Source organism: Globicephala melas, chromosome 19 (assembly GCF_963455315.2).
Source record: "Globicephala melas chromosome 19, mGloMel1.2, whole genome shotgun sequence".
Lineage (NCBI taxonomy): Eukaryota > Metazoa > Chordata > Mammalia > Artiodactyla > Delphinidae > Globicephala > Globicephala melas.
The window spans coordinates 32,366,276-32,389,367 of record NC_083332.1 but is presented as its reverse complement, the minus strand read 5'-3'; the positions used below and the strand labels follow the sequence as shown (position 1 = coordinate 32,389,367).

General features: G+C 41.8%; 1 protein-coding gene across 1 annotated transcript in view; it reads right to left on the bottom strand.

Annotated features, from left to right (window-relative positions):
* Window positions 1-23,092, bottom strand: part of FTO (FTO alpha-ketoglutarate dependent dioxygenase) — a 374,717-nt gene that overhangs the window by 148,746 nt on the left and 202,879 nt on the right. The window contains exon 8 of the mRNA XM_030832950.2: window positions 14,116-14,240. Within this exon, the coding sequence (XP_030688810.2) occupies window positions 14,116-14,240 (125 nt within the window). The remainder of the gene's footprint in view (window positions 1-14,115; window positions 14,241-23,092) is intronic.

Genomic DNA, 23,092 nt, shown 5'->3' with positions numbered 1-23,092 from the left:
TCATAAACCAACACACATGATCTGAATTTTCCCCTTCTCTTACAAACGTAGGAGACCTAGTAACACGGATCCAGCCTCCTTGCTGCCCACTTCAGATAGGGTGTGAACTTCCCCATTCACTTCAATCCCACCTCCCTGCCTTCATTTGTCTAGATTATCTGCCAGGCCCTGTTGACATTTGAGTCTGCAACCTCTTGTCTGAATTCACTAGAAAACTCACAAGTACCCAAGTATTAAGTTGTTTTATTGTTTTGAGAACAAAGAACAGAAGAACACTTCCTTGAGAAAGCCCAGTGGCTCTTCGGGCATGATCTCACCATTTCATGTGCCCTCCTAACTCCTCAAAACCAGGTCTCTCCAGAAAAGATGACAACTCTAATTCGAAAAAATACATGCACCCCAATGTTCACAACAGCACTATTCACAATAGCCAGGACATGAAAGCAGCCTAAGTGTCCATAAGCAGATGAATAGATAAAGAAGATGTGGGATGTGGGGTGTGTGTGTGTGTGTGTGTGTGTGTGTGTGTGTGTGTGTGTAATGGAATACTACTCAGTCATAAAAAAGAGTGAAATAACAACATTTGTAGCAGCATGGATGGACCTAGAGATTATCATACTGAGTGAAGTAAGTCAGACAGAGAAAGACAGATACCATATGACATCACTCAGATGTGGAATCTAAAAAAATGATACAAATGAACTTATTTACAAAACGGAAATCGACTCACAGACAGAAAACTTATGGTTACCAAAGGGGAAAGGGCAGGGAGGGATAAATTAGGAGTTTAGGATTAACAGGTACAAACTACCACATATAAAAAGGTAAACAAGTACCTACTGTATAGCACAGGGAACTATACTCAGTATCTTGTGACACCTATAATGGAAAAGAATTTGAAAAACAAATATATATATATATATATAAACTGAATCACTCTGCTGTACACCTGAAAATAACACTGCAAATCGACTATACTTCTACTTAAAAAAAAAAAAATCACAGTACCTAAAAAAAAAGACAAAAACAAAAACCAGGCCTCATTCTCTTAGTCATGCAGCCCAGGTATAATGGTCTTCGGGGCCCTTGGTACAAAGGCAAGTACCTGTGTGAACACACAGAACATGCTCCAGAACACACAGGGAGAAATCAACAGCTTAGGGAAGGCCTACCTTACCTACCATGCAGAGCTGTCACCCTGCACCGAGACGGCCCTGTTCGTGTTTGCTTCACTCAGACTCACCCTGAGATTGCCACATGCACGCATACTTCCTTAATACGCCCTCTCTGACTTTTCTGCCACGGTCTGTTTTCAGTGCTGCTGGAAGATGCTGTGCTTAATACGGCTCCCAATTCTCAGAGGCCCCCTCAAAGCTTTTAAAGCGAGCATAACATGCGGAATTTCAAATGAAGAACCAACAGCAGAAAGATCATTTACAGTAACTATACAAACAAGCTAAATGAAGGCTTGTGTTCAAGTCATTAAAAATAATAATGCCAAAACCCCGAGGGCTGAAATGTAAAGCTTCTACTTAGTGTGAGGAAACAGAAAAGGAGGGTGTTTATTATCCCAATAAGAAAACCTGCTAATTTATTTAGCAGGCAATTTTAGGAGGGCGTTTGTTCACAGCGAAATCTCACTTGATCAGATTGGATAAAAAATAATAACCACAAAGAAAATGCCTGTTGAAGCCAAGGGCTTTGGCCAGACGGGCATCACCCGGAGAGGCCAGCGCGAGGCTGCTGGGAGGCACGGCCCCTGGTGCCTCCCGCCTCTCTCCTCCCGGGCTCTCCGGAACCAAGCCCAGAGTTATTTATAGAGTTCTCTCTCTCACACTTTGCAGATGATGCCTAACATCAAGACAACAGAGAAGAGGCGAGGTCTCCGGACCTGCCCGCCTACAACAAGTTTCTGTAAAGTAATGAATACAGACAGCTTGGGGACCGTTCACCTGTGCTGCCTGCCTCTTCCTGCCTGCAAAGTGGAACCACCAGGGATTGGCAGAAGGTACTTGTCTGACAGGGCCAGGACAGCCTTCCTCCTCAGTGACAGCCTGGGCCTCCCCTCTTAAACTTGACCCACCGTAATTCCTTCACAATGCGGCAGCGAGGCAGCTGACAGTAGCAGCTGCAGCTCCTAAGCGAGATGGATGGAATTTTCATAACTGGTTCCCCAAGTTACATTTTACCTTCAAGATAATTTATGAGCTGCTCCGGAGCCTTGAAAAGACAATATGCTTGCCATAAAATTAACTGTAACAGTCTTGTAGGTTATAATTAACACTGGGAGGGTAGCACCAACTGGATGAAACACATGGCATAATTGATGGTGAAACTGGGAAGGGGGCAAAGCTAACAGTATCATCACGGCACACGCCGCCTTAGCAAAACCGATACTTTCCAGGGGTTAATTACAACCGCCTTCCAGGTCTCCTGTTCTGGGAGGGAAGAGGCCAGAGCTGGCCAGGGAGGGGGGGAGATTTTGCTGGCAAGGCCACGGGGCACCTGGACACGGATGCAGAGACTGTCGGCAGGCTGGAAAGAGAGGCAGGCCGAATCCAGAGCGGGCCGAGAATCTGGGAAGGTGCTTCCCAGAGTTCAGACCAGGCCCTCCACAAGCCTGCCTCGTAGACATGACTTCATTTTCTCAGTAAACTGCATCTTTTTCAGTGTAGATAAAGATCTGGATAAAAAGAAGGGAATCAGAACTTCCAAAATGCCCTCCCAAGGCTTATGATATTTGTTCAGAACACAATTGAAGCATTTCAATTTAATGTGGGCATATCTTTGTAAAAACTCAAGATCGTCCACTAAACCTCAAGTTTATTAAACTACAAAGTAGCACCCTGTCCAGAGAAGAGGATGGACACAAAGCTAGAAAGAAAAGGCGTGTCAATCACTCCCCTCTCGGAAAGAAACACTAAACTATCCCTTTCCTGAATGGACACGAAGCAGCCTGAGCTATACCACCAAAACACTTAATATTCTAAACACACCAGAATCACTCAAGTAATTTCAAGAAGCAATGTTAAGGTGACTGATCTATTTTTGTTGTTTGATTTGTCTGTTTTGTTTTGTTTTGTCCTGGGACAAGATGGTGAAAATCATTCTGATAAATGATGCAACAGTGTCCCCTACAGGCCGACAGAGCTATTCCTCACCCCCTCCGCGCCCCACCCTGCCCTCACTTCCTCAACTGGAAGCCAGAGTTAAGCTTTTATCTAGAACCCGGAATATACCTGACAGAGGAAAGTTGTAAAATACACTGGGGACACCCCTGAGATAAAATAAAATTACTGCTCTTCATGTGCGGTAAATTGTTCCCCAGGTATAAACATACTGTACAGCGGTGATTAACCCATTATGGAGAAGAGAAATCCTACCTGTCCAGCCTAAGGGAATCTACTCCAATCAGCCTTGACTATAACCCGGCTCCGAAATTCCTCCACTCAGAGGATTTACAGATTCTTGTAGGCTAAACTTTGATGTTCTCATCTGGGCCCCTACACTCTTCCACCTCCTGAAAGATTGTAACCAGTATACAACAGATGACATGGCTACAAAGGTAGTAACTTTCCTTTACAAGATTTCTGGTAGGGGGATTTATAAAGTACGAGCTGGAAACTACTTCCTCAGAGAGAGAGAGAGATGCCTCCACAACTAAAAAGTGTGAAACGTGTTTAGGTACCAGAGGAAATAAACATTTACAGATACACGCCTGCCTATCTCCACGCTGGGAAGGATCCTGGGAGGTTTCTAAGCCTTACACTGTGAGACCCAGGTCAAGCACTACGAGAACACGTGAGTGGCTGACAGAGAGGAAAGCCTTGCTACTGCTCCGGCTGTGGCCACACAGCAGAGGTCTGAGCTGGTCTGTTTTGGCTTAAATTCCATCTCCACTACCTACTAGCTGTGCTGCCTTGGGCAATGACTCTGCATCTCTCTGCCTCCCTTTTCTCACCTCTTCGAGCATTTACGACTCTGTCCGGCACTTGGTGAGTTCTCACTAAATGTTAGCTGCTAGTATTGCTAAAATTAGGACAACTGCAGATTTCAAGGACGGTGGAGGTAGAAAGGTAAAGCCAGCAGGAGTGACACACACCCCACCTTTAGTGACTCCCTGGGATCTAACTTAGAGGGTCACACCTTGTCAGAGCTGGAAGACGGTCTTCGAGGTCACCTGGATCAAGCCACTTCTTGTGTAGATGAAGCTGCTGACATCCAGGGTCTGTGACGTGCCCAGAGGCTACAGCCAGCTGGAGATGGGATTCAAACTGGTATTCAGACCTCTGTCTGTCAATTCAATGTGACAGTCCTTACTTAGGACAGGGCCTGACACAGGATGAGCTCTGTCTAATGCTCCTTCCTTCGCCAGCTCAGCAATATCAAGCCCATACCATGAGGCTTGGGTTTTACATGGGGGCACTCTCTCAAAGGAGAGGCCAATTTGGGTGAGTCTGGCTCGGACTGTTATTCACTTGTTTGCTGTGATCTGAAGAAGACGGGTAATTTTTATTGAGCACCTAGTATGTGACAGGTACTTGCTCTAGGTGTTTTCCATGGAATCCCTTAATCGGCCCTATGGAATAGGTTCTATTATTATCCCCTCAGGCAAGTTACAAATGAGAAAAATTGAGGTTCAGAGGGGTTAAGTAACTTGTCAAGTTCATTGTAACTTTCCTGGAGTCACAGAAGTGGATCCAAGATTCAAACCCAAGCCATCTGACTCAGCATCTATGCTCCCAACCTCTATACCATATTCATAAAATTTACTCTGAAAGAAATCATTTTTCCCCCCATTTAACATGGAGAACCCTCTGGAGAGAAGATAGCCCAGAATTTATCCTATGACCCATAATCACATATAGATTTCTCCCTTATTTCTCACTCACACTTGGAGACGGGCAGCTCTTGCCATCACAGTCTCACAATGGAGCAGGGCTCCTCACAAAGGTCAGGCATGTGATGAGTCGCACAAGAACACTTCTGGAGAACTGGCCACTTTCATCCCTGGGACAAGGGTTTCCCCCAAATCCTGACTTAATCTCTTGCATTGCATTATTAGACTATGCTGTTTTCTCGCCTAGTGAAGTGTTACTCAGCTCTATAACCTCAGGGCCTACAATAGTGCCTGGTACCAGGTAGGCACGCGACAAATATTTGTGGAATCAGTGCATGACCGACAGCACACTCACAGTAACCATGACCACCATCTATCAAGTGCTGCAGTGCACTGTCACTTGGAATCCCCCCCCAACACCAATGAGATACGTACACCTTCTCCCGTTCACTCTTAAGAGATATTTGTGAATATAATGTGGCCTGAATTTAAGGCTTCCTTAAAGTGAAGACATTTAAGGTGACACATCTTTTGTTTTAAAGTCACTGGGAACACAGGTGTGGACTATCTAAGGAGAAATTAATGCTGTGGACTCCCAAGGACGGTGAGCCTCAGAATCCTGATATTCCCTTAATATCTCACAAAGCTGACCCACTAGAACTAAAGCTGCAAGTTTCATAACAAGTGATCACCTTAGGAGGAGGATCGGGAGAGAAAATGTTATCTCTATCTCAACTGAATAACTACATTTTGGTTCTTCCGAGGGTTTGAATGGGCAGGACATGGCAACTACACGCATTTTTTTTTAAAGAAACGTTCAGAGTTCCACTTAGGAAAACACTTTTTGTCATTCCACTAGAACAGAAGCTCCATGAGAGAAGAATTCTCATCAGTTTTGCTCATTGCTGTGTTTCTAACTGCCCGAACAGTGCTTGGCAAATAGCTGACACTTAATAGGTATTTATTGAATAAATGAATGAATGAATCCATGTTTTCTCAAAAAATTGAAGAAGCACTGCCTCTAAGAAACAGCCAGCAGCCACTCATAGTCAGAAAGCTGCCAGGAGCGGGGCTCATACCGAAGCCTATGTGTTGATTTTATAAATGAGATGCGCAGAAGTCAATTGGCTTTTGTCCCCCGTAAAACTGTTCAAATAATGACAGTAACAATGGTAATAACATTAACAACACTTGCCTCCTTAAGATAAGTTGCTGTATCTTGGAAAAAAGGTAACCCTATCTCTAGACTCATTTAATCCTGGCTCTAAATTTATACAATGTTTCAATTCCTACACATTTATGAGGAGGTTTTATGGAGTTATCGGATTTTATGGAGTCATCTGGTTCAGAGACACAAAGGACATTCCTCTGCTAAGGGCAGCAGAAAGCAGAAACTGCAATTATTACAGGAGATGGGGCAGATGCATTAAAAAAGAAAGACATGGATGGCAACTAGCCGGCCAGAGCCTCCCTGCTGCTCCCTGGAACCTTCTTCGTTTACCCCTCACTCCCACCCACAATGCTGCACACAAATTTAGCTCATTGCAGGAGACAGCTACTGAACTGGAAATGCCACAGCTTTTGGTCCCCAAATAACCTGGCCTGAAGCAGCAGCCACTCTCTGTGGCATGAATGACAGCAGTTGACATGGTCAGATGACTCACCATGTGCTGTCTCAGAAGATAATTACATCACTCTCATCATCCCATAGCCCATCCTCAAGGCTGGTGGTTCCACTTTTTGTGACCACAACTTCTAGGATGGAAAACAAATTCTGGCCCCAATGCCTAGCCGCCAAGACTGAGCTCATCACTGTACTGATACCATCAGAGCCATATCAGGATGTCAGCAGATAACCAGCAGGGAGCAGCTGTCCTTTGAGATATGGACTCGAAGCCATATTTAGCCTCAGCTTTGTCCCTCCTGGCCTGAAACCTATTCCTTTATTCAGAGAAATGCCCCTAGGGAGGCCTTTCCCCCTCCCCCTGTTCTTCCTTTCTTCATTCATTCTATTTCACTTCCAGGAAGGGCAGGGACTCAGGAATGGCTGGCTCAGGGAGGAAACCATGTCTTTTTGTCCCGAACCCAGCTCAGTTCCATGCTGTTCACTCCTGGGCTCTTCCTCAAGTACCCAAGTCAGCCTGTGCCCATGACACCCTTCCTCCCTCATGCTGGAAGTAAGGGTCAGAGGTGCTGTGTTGGGAGTTAAATACCAGAGAAGTGCCTATCAGAGAGCTCTCCTTACATCCAGTTTCAAGTTTTCCACCGCTGGCAGTGTCTCAAACGTTCATTCCTCTTCAAATTAAGAAGAAACACAAATATACTTATAAATACAGGAGTGGGTTGAGGAGAAAGCTGCTTTTATTCAGTCAGCCACTGAATCCATCTGAGTGCCAGGCACTGTTCTAGACACAGGGGATGTGAGATGCGCAGGCAGCAAGGATGTGGCTCACACAGGGCACCGTTCTAACGGAGGAGACAGCTTAAAGTTATGCTGTGCAGGTTTTATAGTTGGTGCACAGCCAAATACCCAATCTCAAGGAGCTTACATTCTGGTAGGAGAGACAAAAATGTAAACACAGAATCAAGTACATATATAATACATGTGGGGTTACTCCTCCTCATAAGCTTCTATCAAACTGTAAGTTCCTGGGACGAGACTCCATTGCTAAATCATTCTTCCGTTTCCCACAGTGCCACACACAAAGAAGAATGGAAATCTGCATGCTAGCCATTGTGTTCTTATTATTCTCCCCTCGCCCTCCCCTACATTAAACTATAAATTATTTCAGAGTTGAGACGGTTTCACACTCATCTTGCCACTTCGCACAGCATTGAACACAGTTAACTTGTACGTAACAAGCGCTCAGTAAATAATCGTTTATAATTGTGAAACTGGACTGGGCCAACCTGTCAGTTTTGAATAGAACTCAATCCTGCCAGGAGACAAGAGGAGAGACCAGATAACCGTGGAGAAAACAGTAGTGTGCTGGCCTTAGAACCAGAGTCGACCCACAGAGTCATTTACACAAACCGTTAGACTTGTTGCACCCAGATCAGGGTTCTGAAGCTGATTCGCTTAGAAAAGTAAATCCTATTCATTACCATGTCAGGGTTATGACAACTAGATTTTGGAGCCCTAACAAAGGTGTCTAAAGTGGATCCATCCTGGAGGTAAGGGGTGATGGCTGGGGCTGTGGAGGAGAGCAAGATGGTCAATAGGAAGATATTTGGTTGTTTTACTGGTCTAGAAAAGTTGCTAACTTGGCAGTTTTTTTGAGAAGCCAAAGCCCAATATGGGGAAGACATGTCTTATAAAGACGTCTAGGTCTAGAGAATTACTTTTAACTCTTAGAAGGAAGTAGTTCTAAAAGCTTTGCTAAGAAACCGCCATAAACATGTTTAAAAAACTTTTCTCAGTACCATTCTAAGCTCCTTGGACCCAAATGAAGTTGTCTACTACGGGAATACAGTAAGCCCTGTTTGAGCCTAGAAGTTAAGAACTTCGGTGGAGAGTTTCCACTTAATTAGGCTACATTCCTATCCAGTGTGCAATGCTCAGAGATTCTACAATGAAAGAAATGAAAGACAATGGTAGAAGGGAGAAGTAGGGGGTCTACAGAAACAAACAAAATATGCACGTGGGCCACCTGCAAATAAATCAAGGGCCAGGCCTAGCCATGGAAATGGAGAGATGGGCACAGCTGCACACTCATGCCAGCTTCGTCTGGAACTCCATCCATCTTATTAGCCAGATACCCCTAATAGGCTCGTGACTTCCTTACCACTTAAGGGATAAGTCCTTAAGTCTGTCATGTTTTAAAATCTCCTAATAAAAAACTAATGGTATTAAACAAGCACGTGAAAAGACACTCAACATCATTAGTCATCAGGGAAATGCAAATCAAAACCACAATGAGATAACATTAGGATGTCTGTAATCTAAAAAAGGTAAAAGGACAGGTGTTGGCAAGATCGTGGAAAAATCAAAACCTTTGTGTACTACTGGTGGGAATGTCAAATGGTGCAGCAGTTGGGGATAAGAGTCTGGCGGTTCCTCAAAAAGTTAAACATAGAGTTGTTATGTGACCCAACCGTTCCAGGCCTAGGTTTATACTCAAAGGAAGTGAAAACATGCCACTCAAAAACTTGTACATAAATGTCCATAGCAGCATTATTCATAAGTGCCGAAAAGTGGAAACAACCCAAATGTCCATCAACTGACGCATGGATCAACGAAACGTGTTCTATCCATACGATGGAATATTTTTTTGGCAATACAAAGGAATGAAGAACTGATACATGCTACAATGTGGATGAACCTTGAAATCATTACGCTAAATTAAAAAAGCCAGATACAAAAGGTCACAAATTATATGATTCCATTTATAGAAAATGTTCAGAACAGGCAAATCTATAGAGACAGAAAGTACAACAGATTAGACAGAAAGTGGTTGACAGGGAGTGTGGGGAGAAGGGGAACTTGAGAGTGGTTGTTCACAGGTCCAGGGTTTCATTTTGGGGTAATGGAAATGCTCTGAAATTGAATAATGGTGATGGCTGTTCAATCTTGTGAATATACTAAAAAAAAAAAAAAAAACAAAAACCCACTTAACTGTATACTTTCAAATGATTAATTTTATGTTATATGAATTACATCTCAATTTGGCTTCTCAAAAACCCCCGAATGGCCTGGCTTTTGTCTTATTTTTTGTATTTGCACCTTACTGAGCAAAAATTTAAAGGAGAGTGCTTTAAAGGTAACAGGCACAGTTCGTTCTAGAAGCGTTCCTCAGCTCCCCGAGTTATCCTTCACCCAGCTTTCTGCTCACTGTAAATCCCCATGGACATACACAGTTGAGTCAAAACCTAAGATGAAAAAATGCTCCCTTTGGGTAATGTTTAGAAGGTTTTTATTTCTATTTTAAACACAAGAATTGTCTGGGTGAGGCTTGTATGATATAGACAATAGAGTTCAACATAAGGGATTTTCAACAGTACGGCAATGCTAGACTTCAGAGACATCTACAGTTAAATCTCTCCTGGGAGGGCAAGAGCAACATGCCACTCTGTTGTGGTCACGAGGGCTCCACCACTTCCTTTTCCACTGCTTTTCACAGCTTCTTTCTAGGAACTTGCTAAATTCTCATCCCCAGACAAATTCTTAAATTGGCCGCTGAGCACAGTTTAAGAATTTATCTCATACACAGCACCTCACACGGTATTTTGTATATAGTAGGCATACAAAATATACAAAAATAGTCATGGAATAAAATCGTTCTCTTTCAGAAAGTAGAGGCATGGCATGTGCCCCCGAAGAAGAGCACGGAGATTTGTGAATGCCAATGTCACTGGTCAGAAACCAGGACCCTCAATGCCCACAGGAAGCTGGGAGAGAGCTTTAAATAGATTACTCTTATCCATTAACAAGTAAGGGAACATATAGCTTGTGACCGACCCATTGTTGGCACTAATGAGCATCGCAATGATGTTTCTTTGAAAAAGGAATAAAGAAAGGAACAGACTATCTACTCAAGTAACATTAGGTGCTTTCTTATTTTTTACAGAAGAACTGCCAAGTGTGGTAGTAAAACAGTGTGCAAGAGTCACATGTATATTAAGTATCGAAAAAAAAAAGAAAAAAGAATGTATAATCTTCAGTGGCCAGATGCTGAAACAGATCACAGCTTTTTTGTAAAGCGTTTTTGCCAGTGTTTGACTTAGTTACATTCTCTAGACTATGCACGCAAGCAGGAAAAAAATAATTTGCTTCTCATTGTGACCTGTGCAAAATAAACAAAGGCGCTGATTTTTCCTATTTCTTATTTAGAAAAACAACTCAGGCCTGGACATTGAACTGTACCTTTTCTTTAGTGCACTTTTCAAATGATAATTTCTTCCACTGTCACCATTAAATCTTAATCCATTCCAGCTCCTTGCATGGGTCACTGAGTCTATATGTACTGCTGTTATTTTAAAATGTTTCCCCTTGGTAGGGAAAGAGGGGGAGAAAAGATGCTGAGGGCCAGATGGGCCTCTTCACAGTTCATTTATCAAACCTAATACATCGGGCTCCACCCTCCTCTCACTCACTACTGCGGTTAAACTTCCATATAATTTGGTAATCATTTTCATTATCAGAGAGTGACCCTAAAGCAGCCTATCCGGAGACACCCAGCCCTTGCAGCTGCTCTTTTTCTGCCTCTTCCTACAGTAGACCCTAAGAACCTCCGAGTTTATTAGCTGCAGGCTGACCTTTGGGCTGCAGAGGTCAAGAAGGGGTCAGATCAGAGGGCTTGCCCAGTTCTTTAAAAGCTATAACAAGCTGTCCATCAGGCAGAGTGGACTGTATAAACAAAGCCAAATCTTCAGAAATTCTGTACCACTTCTGTTAACACTTACCCTGCATTCACACGGCTTCTCCCGAAGTGCTTTGGATCATTCAACTCTGGGGAAGTGAATAGACAGCCCTAATAAGTCTATTTGGAGAGGGTTGTTTATGGGATTACTGGGCTTGGGGAAGGAAACCCACAGCACTCAGATGTGCCTCTAGAATCCCAGGGTTGTGTGACACTGTGACAAACTCAGTTACCCCAAGTCACGCAGAATTGACACTTTCCTCCAAAAGCTAAATTACAGGGAACATATGCTTTCAGTTTAAGAGACTTCAGTGAGTCCCAAACAATGGCTCGGCTCCTGGCCGAGGAGAGAGAGACAAATGTTTTAAAACCAAGTTACAAGTTGCACTTAATATAGTCTCCCTAATATCATTAACATAAATGAACCTACTGAAGTGGGGGGAACCTTTACTACAACAGACTTATACTAGAGCTACCGCCAGCTGTGGAGTCTCAGGTGACCTAAATTTCTCGAAGTCGTACTCTTCCTAATGCGTTCTCTAACGTGCAATATCAGGTAATTAGAGTCATCTGCATTTAACTTTCAGAGGAAAACATTTCTATTATCTAAATCTAAAGGATCCCCTGATAGCTTTGATGAAAGTAAAATACTGCAACCCACTGCCTGGCCTTCGGCGAGCGCTAATTATTATCTCTCAAAGCACATTTTTCCTTGTGTAATTCCAAGGTACACAACAGGCCAACGTCTGAAACACTGGCAGCTCAGTCAGTGCCGCAGTGGGTGTTTTATAACTTTCACCACCACACGCCCGATGGCTACTCGAGGCGATGCCCGATTCCAGACGGCCAGAGGAAGCTTTGATGAGGAAAAGAAAGGTGGATGGTAACTGTCTGTTTATACAGATGATACGGGTGAGTCTTTTAGATAGGTCACCGGGATGGGAAACATCAAATGGTGCTGGTGAAGGGGCAGGGGGAAGGATTATGGTTATTTAATACTCTGAGGACACTTCCTTCTGAGCTCTCAAGACACCACCCGCTTGAAATCTTCTTTCAGGTGTTTAGTTTTAAGGAGGTCTGCAGAGTGTCAGCTGCTAAGCCCTTTCTTGTCTCCTCCCCTACCACAAAGGACTCGGGAAGTTTTGTTTCAGATGCTAGACTACATCAACTTCAGCTCTGGCACCAGCTCCTGATTAAATTGTTAGCAGTTAAGGGCCAGAAATGCTGAAACCAGACTCCTTTTAAACAGGCCATTTTGGCCACGCTGTCTGATGAGTTGGTGTATAAGGAAATTATTGTTAACAAACCAAACGCACTCAATAGAAGACATCCATTCTCAACATTTCCTCTCGCTGTGCTGTCTTTGGAGGGGTTGGGGGATGGGAGAGAGTTTACAGGGGGCTCTCTCTCTCTCTTTCTTTCTTCCCTTCCTTCCTTCTCTCTCTCCACCCCCCCCCCCACCTCTTTCTTTATCCCTTTCCTATTTAGTAAGAACACCAGGGAAATTCCCTGGCGGTCCAGCGGTTACAACTCCACATTTTCACTGCCGAGGGCCCAGGTTCACTCCCTAATCAGGAAACTAAGATCCCACAAACCCCACAGCGCAGCCAAAAAAACAAAAACAAAAACAAAAGAAATCACCAGGGGAAAAGATATAAAAGGTCAAAGAGAGAGAGAAGCCTCTTAGATGTCCCCTCATGGATATCCGCTATTTAACAGAATATCCATACTTGAGCGAATATACATATTTAAACTGTAATACAAAGAAAATGTTAAAATTAATTATTGAAACTTCAATTGAAAGTCATTTCATGACTGTAGTTGAAACTGTCATTTACCCTGACCACACTACAAATAAGGGGGCAAGGGGAGAATGTCACTGGGAATTTTAAAATTATGGTTTCAATGCAAGTCTAAATTCAGAGACAATACACATATGTGAAAAAGCAGCTTTCTGATACCCAATTCGAATGGACAGTTCATCCTCTTAACTGTCTCCTTCCTTGGAAAATGCTCCTCTTCAGGCTTGTTCAGGCAAATCTATTTTTATGGGAATTGTTACTAGCAAAGCCATCAATGATTGTAATTCTGTGGCATGGACTCATCTGGAGGATATCATGGCTATCAATAAATGTTCTTGACTCCCAGGCACACAGAATTTTTAAGCATCGAATGAGACTCTGACACAAAATCCAGCATCATTTTCCTGATTCCTCTACCTCTTGCTTAGAGACAGACAGTAATTCAACAATACACATTATGCATCTGAAGGATAACTAACATTTGAGGGAACTGGTTCCAGGTTTCTACCAACCAACCAGCCGCTGTGCGAAGAAGAGCAGGGTAACGTGGCATTTAGTATGCAAGCACCAATTCTGTAAAACCTGATGGTCTGCAGAAACTTGCTACCAGTTAACAGCTTTCTAACCACAGCTAAGTCCATGTGCAAAGAAACTGGGCTGAAGCCAAAGTCATTTCTATTTGGTCAGTTCTGAAAATGGGGTTGTTGAATAGACTAAGTTCAAGTGATCTGCCTCCCGAGTGATGTAAGAGTACCGTGTGGATTTCCCAGACATCTGCTCGAACTAAACAGCAATGCTCGTCTTTTAGATGGTTGATTAAAAGGGTTCTCCAACATCAGGTACTTAAATTACCGTACTCTCAAGATGCAAACATTTCTGCTAAATGTTCTACTCGGGGATAAATCATACATGCACACAGATGACATCACGGATCATTACAATTAATGTAGGTACCGTGTGTAGGAAAGCTAACTTTGGCTGAAAGCATCTGTAACTTGCTTCTTTTTCGTGGCCCCTCCAATGAGAGGGATGAGACCAGCTGTCAGGAAGGGCTTAGCCAAAGAAAGCTCTTGTTTTCCAGGGACAACAAATCCCATTTCGTAATAAAACAAACCTGGCATGCCATTCCCTCCTCAGGTTCTGGCGAGCGGTGAGTGTGGCAAGGATGGCCGTCAAGATCTCATTCCTTTGTCCTACAGGGGTCCCCTCTCTTCTAACTTCCCGAAGCACGGCATTTGTCTAGAAGAAATGATCCCCCAAAAGAGAAAGAGAAAGTAAAAAAATTAATAATAAAAAAAAGCCCATAAGCAAATAAGGACAGTAAATCAATGGCTTTTTTATTATAGTTCCCCTGCTAACAAATCAATACAATAAATGATGGTCAAAAATGGCCAGCATATATTTTGTGTTTAATCAATGTACATGGCACACAAGGTAAACTCTAAAGCTCCATTGCCTTAAGTAACACATCAAGATACTGTGCGTTCTCGTTCTAATTTTCTCAGTGCACCAACGACTTTTTTATCCTGGGAACTGCCTACCACGAGCTATTATTAGAAATGATTTTCACGTACAGTTTACCATGAGTTGTTTCTCTGGCCTTTTAAAACACAGCAGTCTCTGACTTTCCCTCTCTCTCGTTCCTGCCACCCAGCTAAGGCTTACTGCACTCTTTCTTATTTGAATCATTAATTTCTATTTCCATCCATGCCAGGAGTTTTTGTTTTTTGAGGGGAGGTTCACTCATTTTCCGTGCTTGTTGCAAATCAAGAGCTTGCAAAGAAAGAAACACCAAGAGCACAAGAATCAGAGAACAGTGTATCTCCATGAATATCTTTCCAGCTTTGAAAATCCACTACGTATTTTGAATAGTAGGTACAGGGATTCTTATACAGAGTAGACTTGTGATTTGAGGAAGAATCATTTATTCTTTGGTTATTGTTGTGGTCCTTAAAAAAAAATTAGGCTCACGGGTGAGTACAAAAACCACTCAAGCAGTCAAAGCACAAGCATGTGACACCCTGTTTACTCTAACACGTAGCATTACATCAAAACTCAAATTTGAAACCGTCATTTCAACTTTATCTACAGCTCACCTCTGTAGGCTCTTTTTTTTTTTTTTCCGGAACGCGGGCCTCTCACTGTTGTGGCCTCTCCCGTTGCGGAGCACAGGCTCCGGACGCGCAGGCTCAGCGGCCATGGCTCACGGGCCCAGCCGCTCCGCGGCACGTGGGATCTTCCCGGACCGGGGCACGAACCCATGTCCCCTGCATTGGCAGGCGGACTCTCAACCACTGCGCCACCAGGGAAGCCCTGTAGGCTCTTTTTATGTGTATTTTAAACATGCAAATGTCTGTGACACTAGGACAACAATTAAGAAAACAATGGAAAGTATTCTACTGGCACTTGAAATTTGAGTGAGCAAATGCCTTTCAAGTTTTAATCACAGAACTTTTCATCACATGTATTTATCTTCACATAACTGGAGGAGAAACCTTTAAGATTTATAAGTGTTGTTTTTCATGTAAAGGTAGCGGGGCTTCTTTGGAGATGTTATAACCAAAGCAGTTGCCAAAAGGAATAAAATTGCCGCTCCCTCTGTTCTAATTACTCAGTGTATTTCTTATTTGACTGATGTCAATACCTTCATTTACTTGAAAAGCGCACTCAAAATTTGATGCTCATGGATCTTGAAATACTACTTATTTAGTCCTCTACCACATTTTACAGTGTATACTTAATATCTTCATGACAACCCTGAGAAGAGGTGTGGTGAACATTTGCTGTTTGGGTTGCCTCCCATCCATACCCAGTCCTCCTTTCCTATAAGAGTACCCAGATCTCCTTGTGGGGAAGTCTTTTATGTAATCTTAGAAGTGACAGTAATCACTGTCAACCAAAGTGTCCTGCTTTCCCCCAACAAGGATGTGGGTCAGGCCAACCTGATTCTCTTTTCCAGGACTTTAGACACTTAAGAATGACAAAGAAAGGGGAAACAAATGTGGAGGCAATTTATCTATTTCCTTAGTTTCTACCACCATGGTCCTCAAAGTATTCCCGGTTTCCTGAACTTTCTGAGTCCAGATCATTCTTTCTTTTGATACCTTGAGCTATCCAATATCCTTTCAATAAAGTTCCATTTTGTTCAAATTCACCAGAATCTGTTTCTGTTGCTTACAATCAAGCACCCTAACTGATACAAACAGGTAACACTGGAAGTAGTATCTTCACTGTAAAGGAAGGATCCACGATAACCTGACTAGAATTAGCCAGGAAAAAGGACCCTGATCTCTTCCTCCTGGACGCAGAATTACAGCTACTATACCGGCGATATAACCAACTGGATACTCTATGAGCTCCCAGGTCAACATTTTCGGCCCTCCAGCACAGGGAGGAATGCTGCGTTTCTCTAGGCGATTCTATGGCATGAAACCCAGGCTCCCAATATCTAAAGCAGGGTTGCAAATTCAAATAGCCATTAGGGCCAGAAAGGTAACATGAATGAGTGAGGCAAGGTTCCTGAAGAGGGCATATGCTCTATCTAAAAAGACAGCCACTACTCAGTCCCAGACAACTCTGCCATTCAGAAAAGCTGTTTTGTCAGTGCAAGATTCATGAATTTTCAAAATAAACAAGAAACCTGTTTTTTTTTCAAATGTGAAAACTTGTAATTTTAAAATGCTGGAAGCTAATTTTTTAAATTTTTAGTTTTTATACAAATTTGGTTTATTTTTAAAATTTTTATTGAAGTATAGTTGATTTACAATGTTGTGTTAGTTTCAGGTATATAGCAAAGTGATTCAGTTATACATATATACATATGTATATATAAATATATATATTCTTTTTTTATATTCTCTTCCATTACAGGTTATTACAAGATATTGAGTATAGTTCCCTGTGCTATACAGTGGGTCCTTGTTGGTTACCTGTTTTATATATAGTAGTACGTATATTTTAATCCCCAACTCCTCATTCATCCCTCCTCACCCCCTTTCCCCTTTGGTAACCATAAGTTTGTTTTCGATGTCTGTGAGTCTATTTCTGTTTTGTAAAAAAGTTCATTTGTATCTTTTTTTTTTTAGATCCCACATATAAGCGATATCGTATGATATCTGTCTTTCTCTGTCTGACTTACTTCACTTAGTATGATAATCTCTAGGTCCATCCATGTTGCTGCAAATGGCATTATTTCATTCTTTGGCTGTATTCCATTGTATATATACACCACATCTTCTTTATCCACTTATCTCTCGATGGACACTTAGGTTGCTTCCATGTCTTGGCTATTGAAAATAGTGCTGTCATGAACAGTGGGGTGCATATGTCTTTTCAAATTATGTTTTTCTCCAGATATATGCACTGGATCATATGGCAGCTCTATTTTTAGTTTTTTAAGGAACCTCCATACTGTTCTCCATAGTGGCTGCACCAATTTACATTCCTACCAACAGCGTAGGAGGATTCTTTTTTCTCCACACCCTCTCCAGCATTTATTATTCGTAGACTTTTTGATACTGACCATTCTGACTGGTATGAGGTGATACCTCATTGTGGTTTTGATTTGCATTTAATACAATTTTTAAAGGTTACTTTCGATTTACATTTATTACAAAATATTGGCTATATTCCCCATGTTCTACACTACATCCTTGAGCCTATCTTGCACCCAGCAGTTTGTACCTCCCGCTCCCCCATCCCTATATTGCCCCTCCCTCCTCCCAAACTTTTTTTAAATACCATGTGGGCCAAACAAGAAACAACAATGGCTAAACAGAACTCAGGCAGCTGCCAATTTGCGACCTCTAACGTAAAAGATGTCTAATTTCGGAGAGGTCCTGGCATCAACGGGTATTCTAACAACAGCATTGCTCCTTGTCTGTGATACCCCACCTCATGTACTTAAAGTTGGAAGGAACCTCAAAAAGTCATGTAGTTTATCACTATGTCTGCAGGTACATATTATTTTACCTAAAAATGCTTCAAACAGAAAACAAAATACACATCTAGATGGCTCCAAAGACATGATGAAAATAAAATTATTTCTCCATTTGACTGTATTAAAATAACTTTCAAAAAAAGTCATTTATCTCTTCTCTGCCTTTCACATAATTTAAATTTTATCCAGAAGCGCTTGTTTTCCAAGGATCCTGAAGAGCCTCTAAGAGGGGAAGGAGGAAGGATTGAAGAAAGTGAATTTGATGAGGGCAGGGGACCGTGTCTGTTTAGTTACCACTGTATCCCCTCTGCTCCCCTAATGACTTTTAATAAATATTTGTCAAATCAGTAATAAAAGCAGGAACTTGAAAAACAAGTATTGCAAAACCAAAGAGCAACAGAAGACTGTCTTCTTTTAGGAAATTACTATCATATAGGCTTAAAACTCATAAAATATATAAACTAAGAGACAGTTATGTGCTCTACCAAGGAGCTTTCTTCACTTCACTAAATGACTCACTTCCTGGTCTATTTAAATAACTAGCTCCCCTAGTTCTGAGTTTCCCAAACTTTAGTCATTCTAGCTCAGTCTCATAATTCTTGCCATATTTGTATATAAAGTATATAATATTTAATATCAAAGTTATATGTTTACTTCATTCTAGATGGATACTGTTGCTTGCTGAAGGCTCTGAGGCTAAAGCCAGCTTCCTCTTTGTAAAAGAAGACATGAACAAGTACAGGAGAATGTTAGAGACATATCAGTCTAAAAGAAGACCTCCTCGCCACAATTACAGGAATTGAAAAGGAGCTGAAAAGGGAATCGCCTTCTCCGAGTTGTCCTCACTATGTGCAGAGTCCTGGAGCGCCACCGAGCATCACCCCGGGTAACACCATGGTCCACATCCCACGCTCTGGATGCACTGCCCTACCTCGATGGTTTTCCAGTACTTCACAGATAAACTTCTTTTCTCCCTAAGTGTATTCTTATATGAAATTGAATATATAAAACAAACTGGAGCAGTTCTCTTTGAAGCTTTGAAGGTATGGAGGACCTGGAGGTTCTCCTTTTGTCGCGGGATATCTCTTCAAAAGCCTTAGGAACTGTGAAACACAATTTGCCAACCTCAAGCCAAGAGTGTTTAAAATAGTATTCAGGTTATTAAAAGTTTATACATTGCTGGTGGGAATGCAAAAGAGTGTCATTCTGGTAAAGAGTTTGGTAGTTTCTTATAAAGTTACACACACACACACACACACACACACACACACACACACACACACTTAATATATCACCAGCAATCCAATTTCTAGGGCTTTACCTAAAGAAATAAAAACTTATGTTCACACAGAAACATGCATAAAGATGTTGATAGCAGCTTTATTCGTAATTGCCCCAAACTGGAAATAACCTAAATGTCCTTCCAAGGGTAAATGGATAAACACACTATGATACATCCATACAATGGAATACTCCTCAGCAAATAAAAGGGACGAGCAATTGATATACGTAACCACTTGGATGAATCTCGAAGTCAGTATGCTGAGTGAAAGAGGCTAGTCTCCAAAGATAAAACACCGCATGCTTCCACTTATTTGACTTTCTGGAAAAGGCAAATTATAGGGACAGAGAGCAAATCAGTGAGGGAGTTTTTGGAATGAGGGAACTAGTCTGTATCCTGATTGTAGTGGTGGTTATAGGAGTTTATACATATGTTAAAACTCATAGAACTCTATATCCAAAAAAGTTGATTTTATTGTACGTAAATTTTATAAACTTTAATTTTTAAAATTCATTCTCATCACATTTTTAGGACAAGAAAGAATGTAGAGAACAAGTTTACATATAAATATGTGTAAAAGATAAGTAGTTAGTAAAAATATAGAAAAACATATCTGGATTACAACACAAATTCTGTTACAAAAAATTTTTTTTTAGATATTGGAAAAGGATGGGTGAACTTAGATTGAGCATGCAGACCCTAAAATTAAATATTTCATAACATTTAGAGTGAAAAGAAGTCCTTGCACAAAAGGAAATTTCAGAGTGTCAAAGGGCATTCTTTTTATAAAAATTACTAGTGATATTTTTATCCTTATAATAGTGTTGGCTCTGCAAGGGTTGGCTTTTCACAGGAAATGTTAATAGCCCATTTCACCAGCAGTAGAAACACAGAACTGTCTTCAAACAAGCACCAATTTGTAAACCGTATGCTATTACCGAAACACATTCTCCCTTTCCTCCCCCCAAAATATAGGGAAAGTAAACCATACGTTTAGGGATCATGCTCTAGAGGTTAAATTTCCTTTCATTAGTGATTCTGTTTCAACCAAAATCTATGGAAATGCTGGCCTATCAGGAAAAGACTAAGAATATTCTAAAGAGAGCTGGCTGTTCAAATCCCAGCTGCCACTTCCTAGCTGTGGCCTTTCCCACAATTGCAGAATGGAGATGACCACAGAGCCTCCCTACGGGTTCTTGTGAGGACTAGTTGCCCAGTCCTGCGCCACTGTGATTATGATTGTTTAGTTTCATCTTAAACGCACTCATCAACCTTGTGCTAAGCTCTGCTATTTTAGCAAGAGGATTCCTTAAAGTGTCTACGACCTGGAATAAAAAAATTCAAGGAAATCAGGCAACCGCTGAACAGCCATAACCATAAGGAGTCTCTACCAGAAGGCAGAGGCGTATCCTCTTTTGCGTATCCCTAGTGGGAGAAAATCTTGATCCCTGGAGGTTGGGTTTTATTTTTAGAATCAGTCCTGATTTCACTGGACCCCGCTCCATTAGTAGACCTGTCTCTCTCTGAGGCCACTACCCAACACCCGTCCTGTCCTTCTTAGTGTCCTATGGGGGGGTGCCTCGTTCTGAAACCCTCAACTGCAGTCAGTCCAGGGCTCTGCCCTTGGTTCTCCTCTCCTCTCTGCTGCCTGTGCTCTCTGTGGGTGACCTCCCCCTCCAATGGCTTTAGGGGTCCCTGTAGGCCAACGACTTCATGCAGACTTCTACCTAGAAGCAGACCTCTCCGCTGAGTTCCAGCCCCATAGAGCCAACCACCGGCTAGCTCTCCTTCAACATACACCTCAGACATGCCACCTCAACCTCAACTCATCCACATCTGAACTGCAATTTTTGCTCTCCATCAAACTTCTCCTTCTCCCTTTACTTCCCTGGAATGGCGAATGACACCGCTATCAATGCAGTCATCCAAACTAGACATCTAGGAATCACCCCAGTCTCCTCCTCTGCCTTTCTCTGCCCTCCCTATACCTAAACATCAACACCTATTATTCCTGTCTGTTCAATAGGACTTAGACTTATTTCTTCCCCACTGCCACAGGCTTAGTCCAGGCCACCTCTCATCTGGACCATGAAATGGCGTCCAAACTAGCGTCCCTGGGTCAATCTCACCCCTTTCATGAATTTACCTCCTACAAGAGGAGTATCAGTGTCAGAGGAGACAAGGAGCTTCAGCCTCCAAAAACCACCTAAGCCAGAGCAGCTCTGTTCACGTAGCGTTCAGTTATTGCATCTGAGAGATACAAAAACATACTTTTTTTCAAGCCTAGATTCCTTAATCTGAAAAAAAACCCCAAAAAATAAAAATAAAAAAACTCATCTTAATATAGGCCCTGCTTACTTCTCAAATCTTAGCTCCTCCTGTCTTCTATTCCATATAAAACTAATTGCAGTTCCCTGAAAATACATGACTATTCTAGACTCCATATTTCCTCTACCTGGTTGTATAACTTACCAGTAACTACTAATTCTTCAAGAAATATCTCAAATAACACCTCCTCTGTGAAGTCTTGCAGGAACCACAACCTTCCACCACATTAAGTAGAGTGGGTCACCCCTTCTTATGTGTCACCCCTGAGCATCCCACAAATCACGTCATATTCCATTGCAATTAATTATTCACTACAGCCTGCCTCCTCCAGAGTGTGAGCTCTATGAGAACAGATAGGGTCTATACCCAGTTCTTCTTAATATCCTCCAAGGTACCAAGTTTGGTGCCAGTCATGAAAGTGGACTCCTTACAGATGCTTGTTGAACAAATAAAGCCAAATGACATGTCTGGTGAATAAGATGAACAATCCAGTCACAGAGTACTATTCAAGATTAAAAAAAATATATGTGAAACAAGCTTTGGTTTGATTCAAACTATTCCTGAAGATAAATCTGAGAAAAAAGTTACAAAACCTATTTTTAAACAAAAGCATCAAGAAAAATTAAGTATTTGCAATCCCTAGGTGACTACTTAGAACGGCAATATTCATTTGGATGGATGTATCTAGAAATAGATAGTTTTACTATGACGCTACATGCATAGCCTGCTGATAAGCCAAAAGAAGTCTCACTCTGTCCATTTCAGTAGAGAAAACTACTTTGGATTCTGGCAACTCACAGCATTCTCCGGACCTCCAAGAATTCCACAGTGTTTTTAGCTTCTCCTGGCTCAAAACTTAATGCATAAAAGATTAAGTAAAAAAATCCAGAACCAGAAAGAGAGAAAGAGAAAGAGAGAGAGAGAGAGAGACAGAGAGAGAGAGAGAGAGAGACAGAGACAGAGAGAGAGAGAGAGAGAGAGAGAGAGACTGAACAAGAATGAGAAAAGGAAAGCCAACATAAGGCTCTAAGAAGGCTTAAATTTTAGGTGTAAATTCACATCTTTCTTGGAAAAAGTCCCCCAATTCGGAATTCATTCAGTTAAAACTGAGCAATTCACCTAATTCTTGTTGGCTATATTTTTACGTTCAGTAACTTTCAATATGTCCTAATTGTAGGGTATCATAAGGAAAGCACATATGAACATACATGCGTTATGCAGAATTTGTAGCATATAAGGTTTTCAGACAGGAATCACTCTGAGATTTAAAAGGAGCATTACGGTATTTACTCATTACTATTAATGGTATATAAGTCTTTAATTTTTTTGATTCCCTTCTGATCTGGAGTAATAGCTTCCGATAGGCCTTCAACTCCAAAACCTAGATTTAACCTTAATCCATCCTTCTTACAAATCAGAAAACTTTGTCCAAGAAAATACATGGAAACAGGAGGCAGTCTACAAATATGGCTGGTGGCTGGTGATCCCTCTGATTAGTTCACTTAAAAAAAAAAAATCTGCTGCTGTTATTCTAATTTCAAA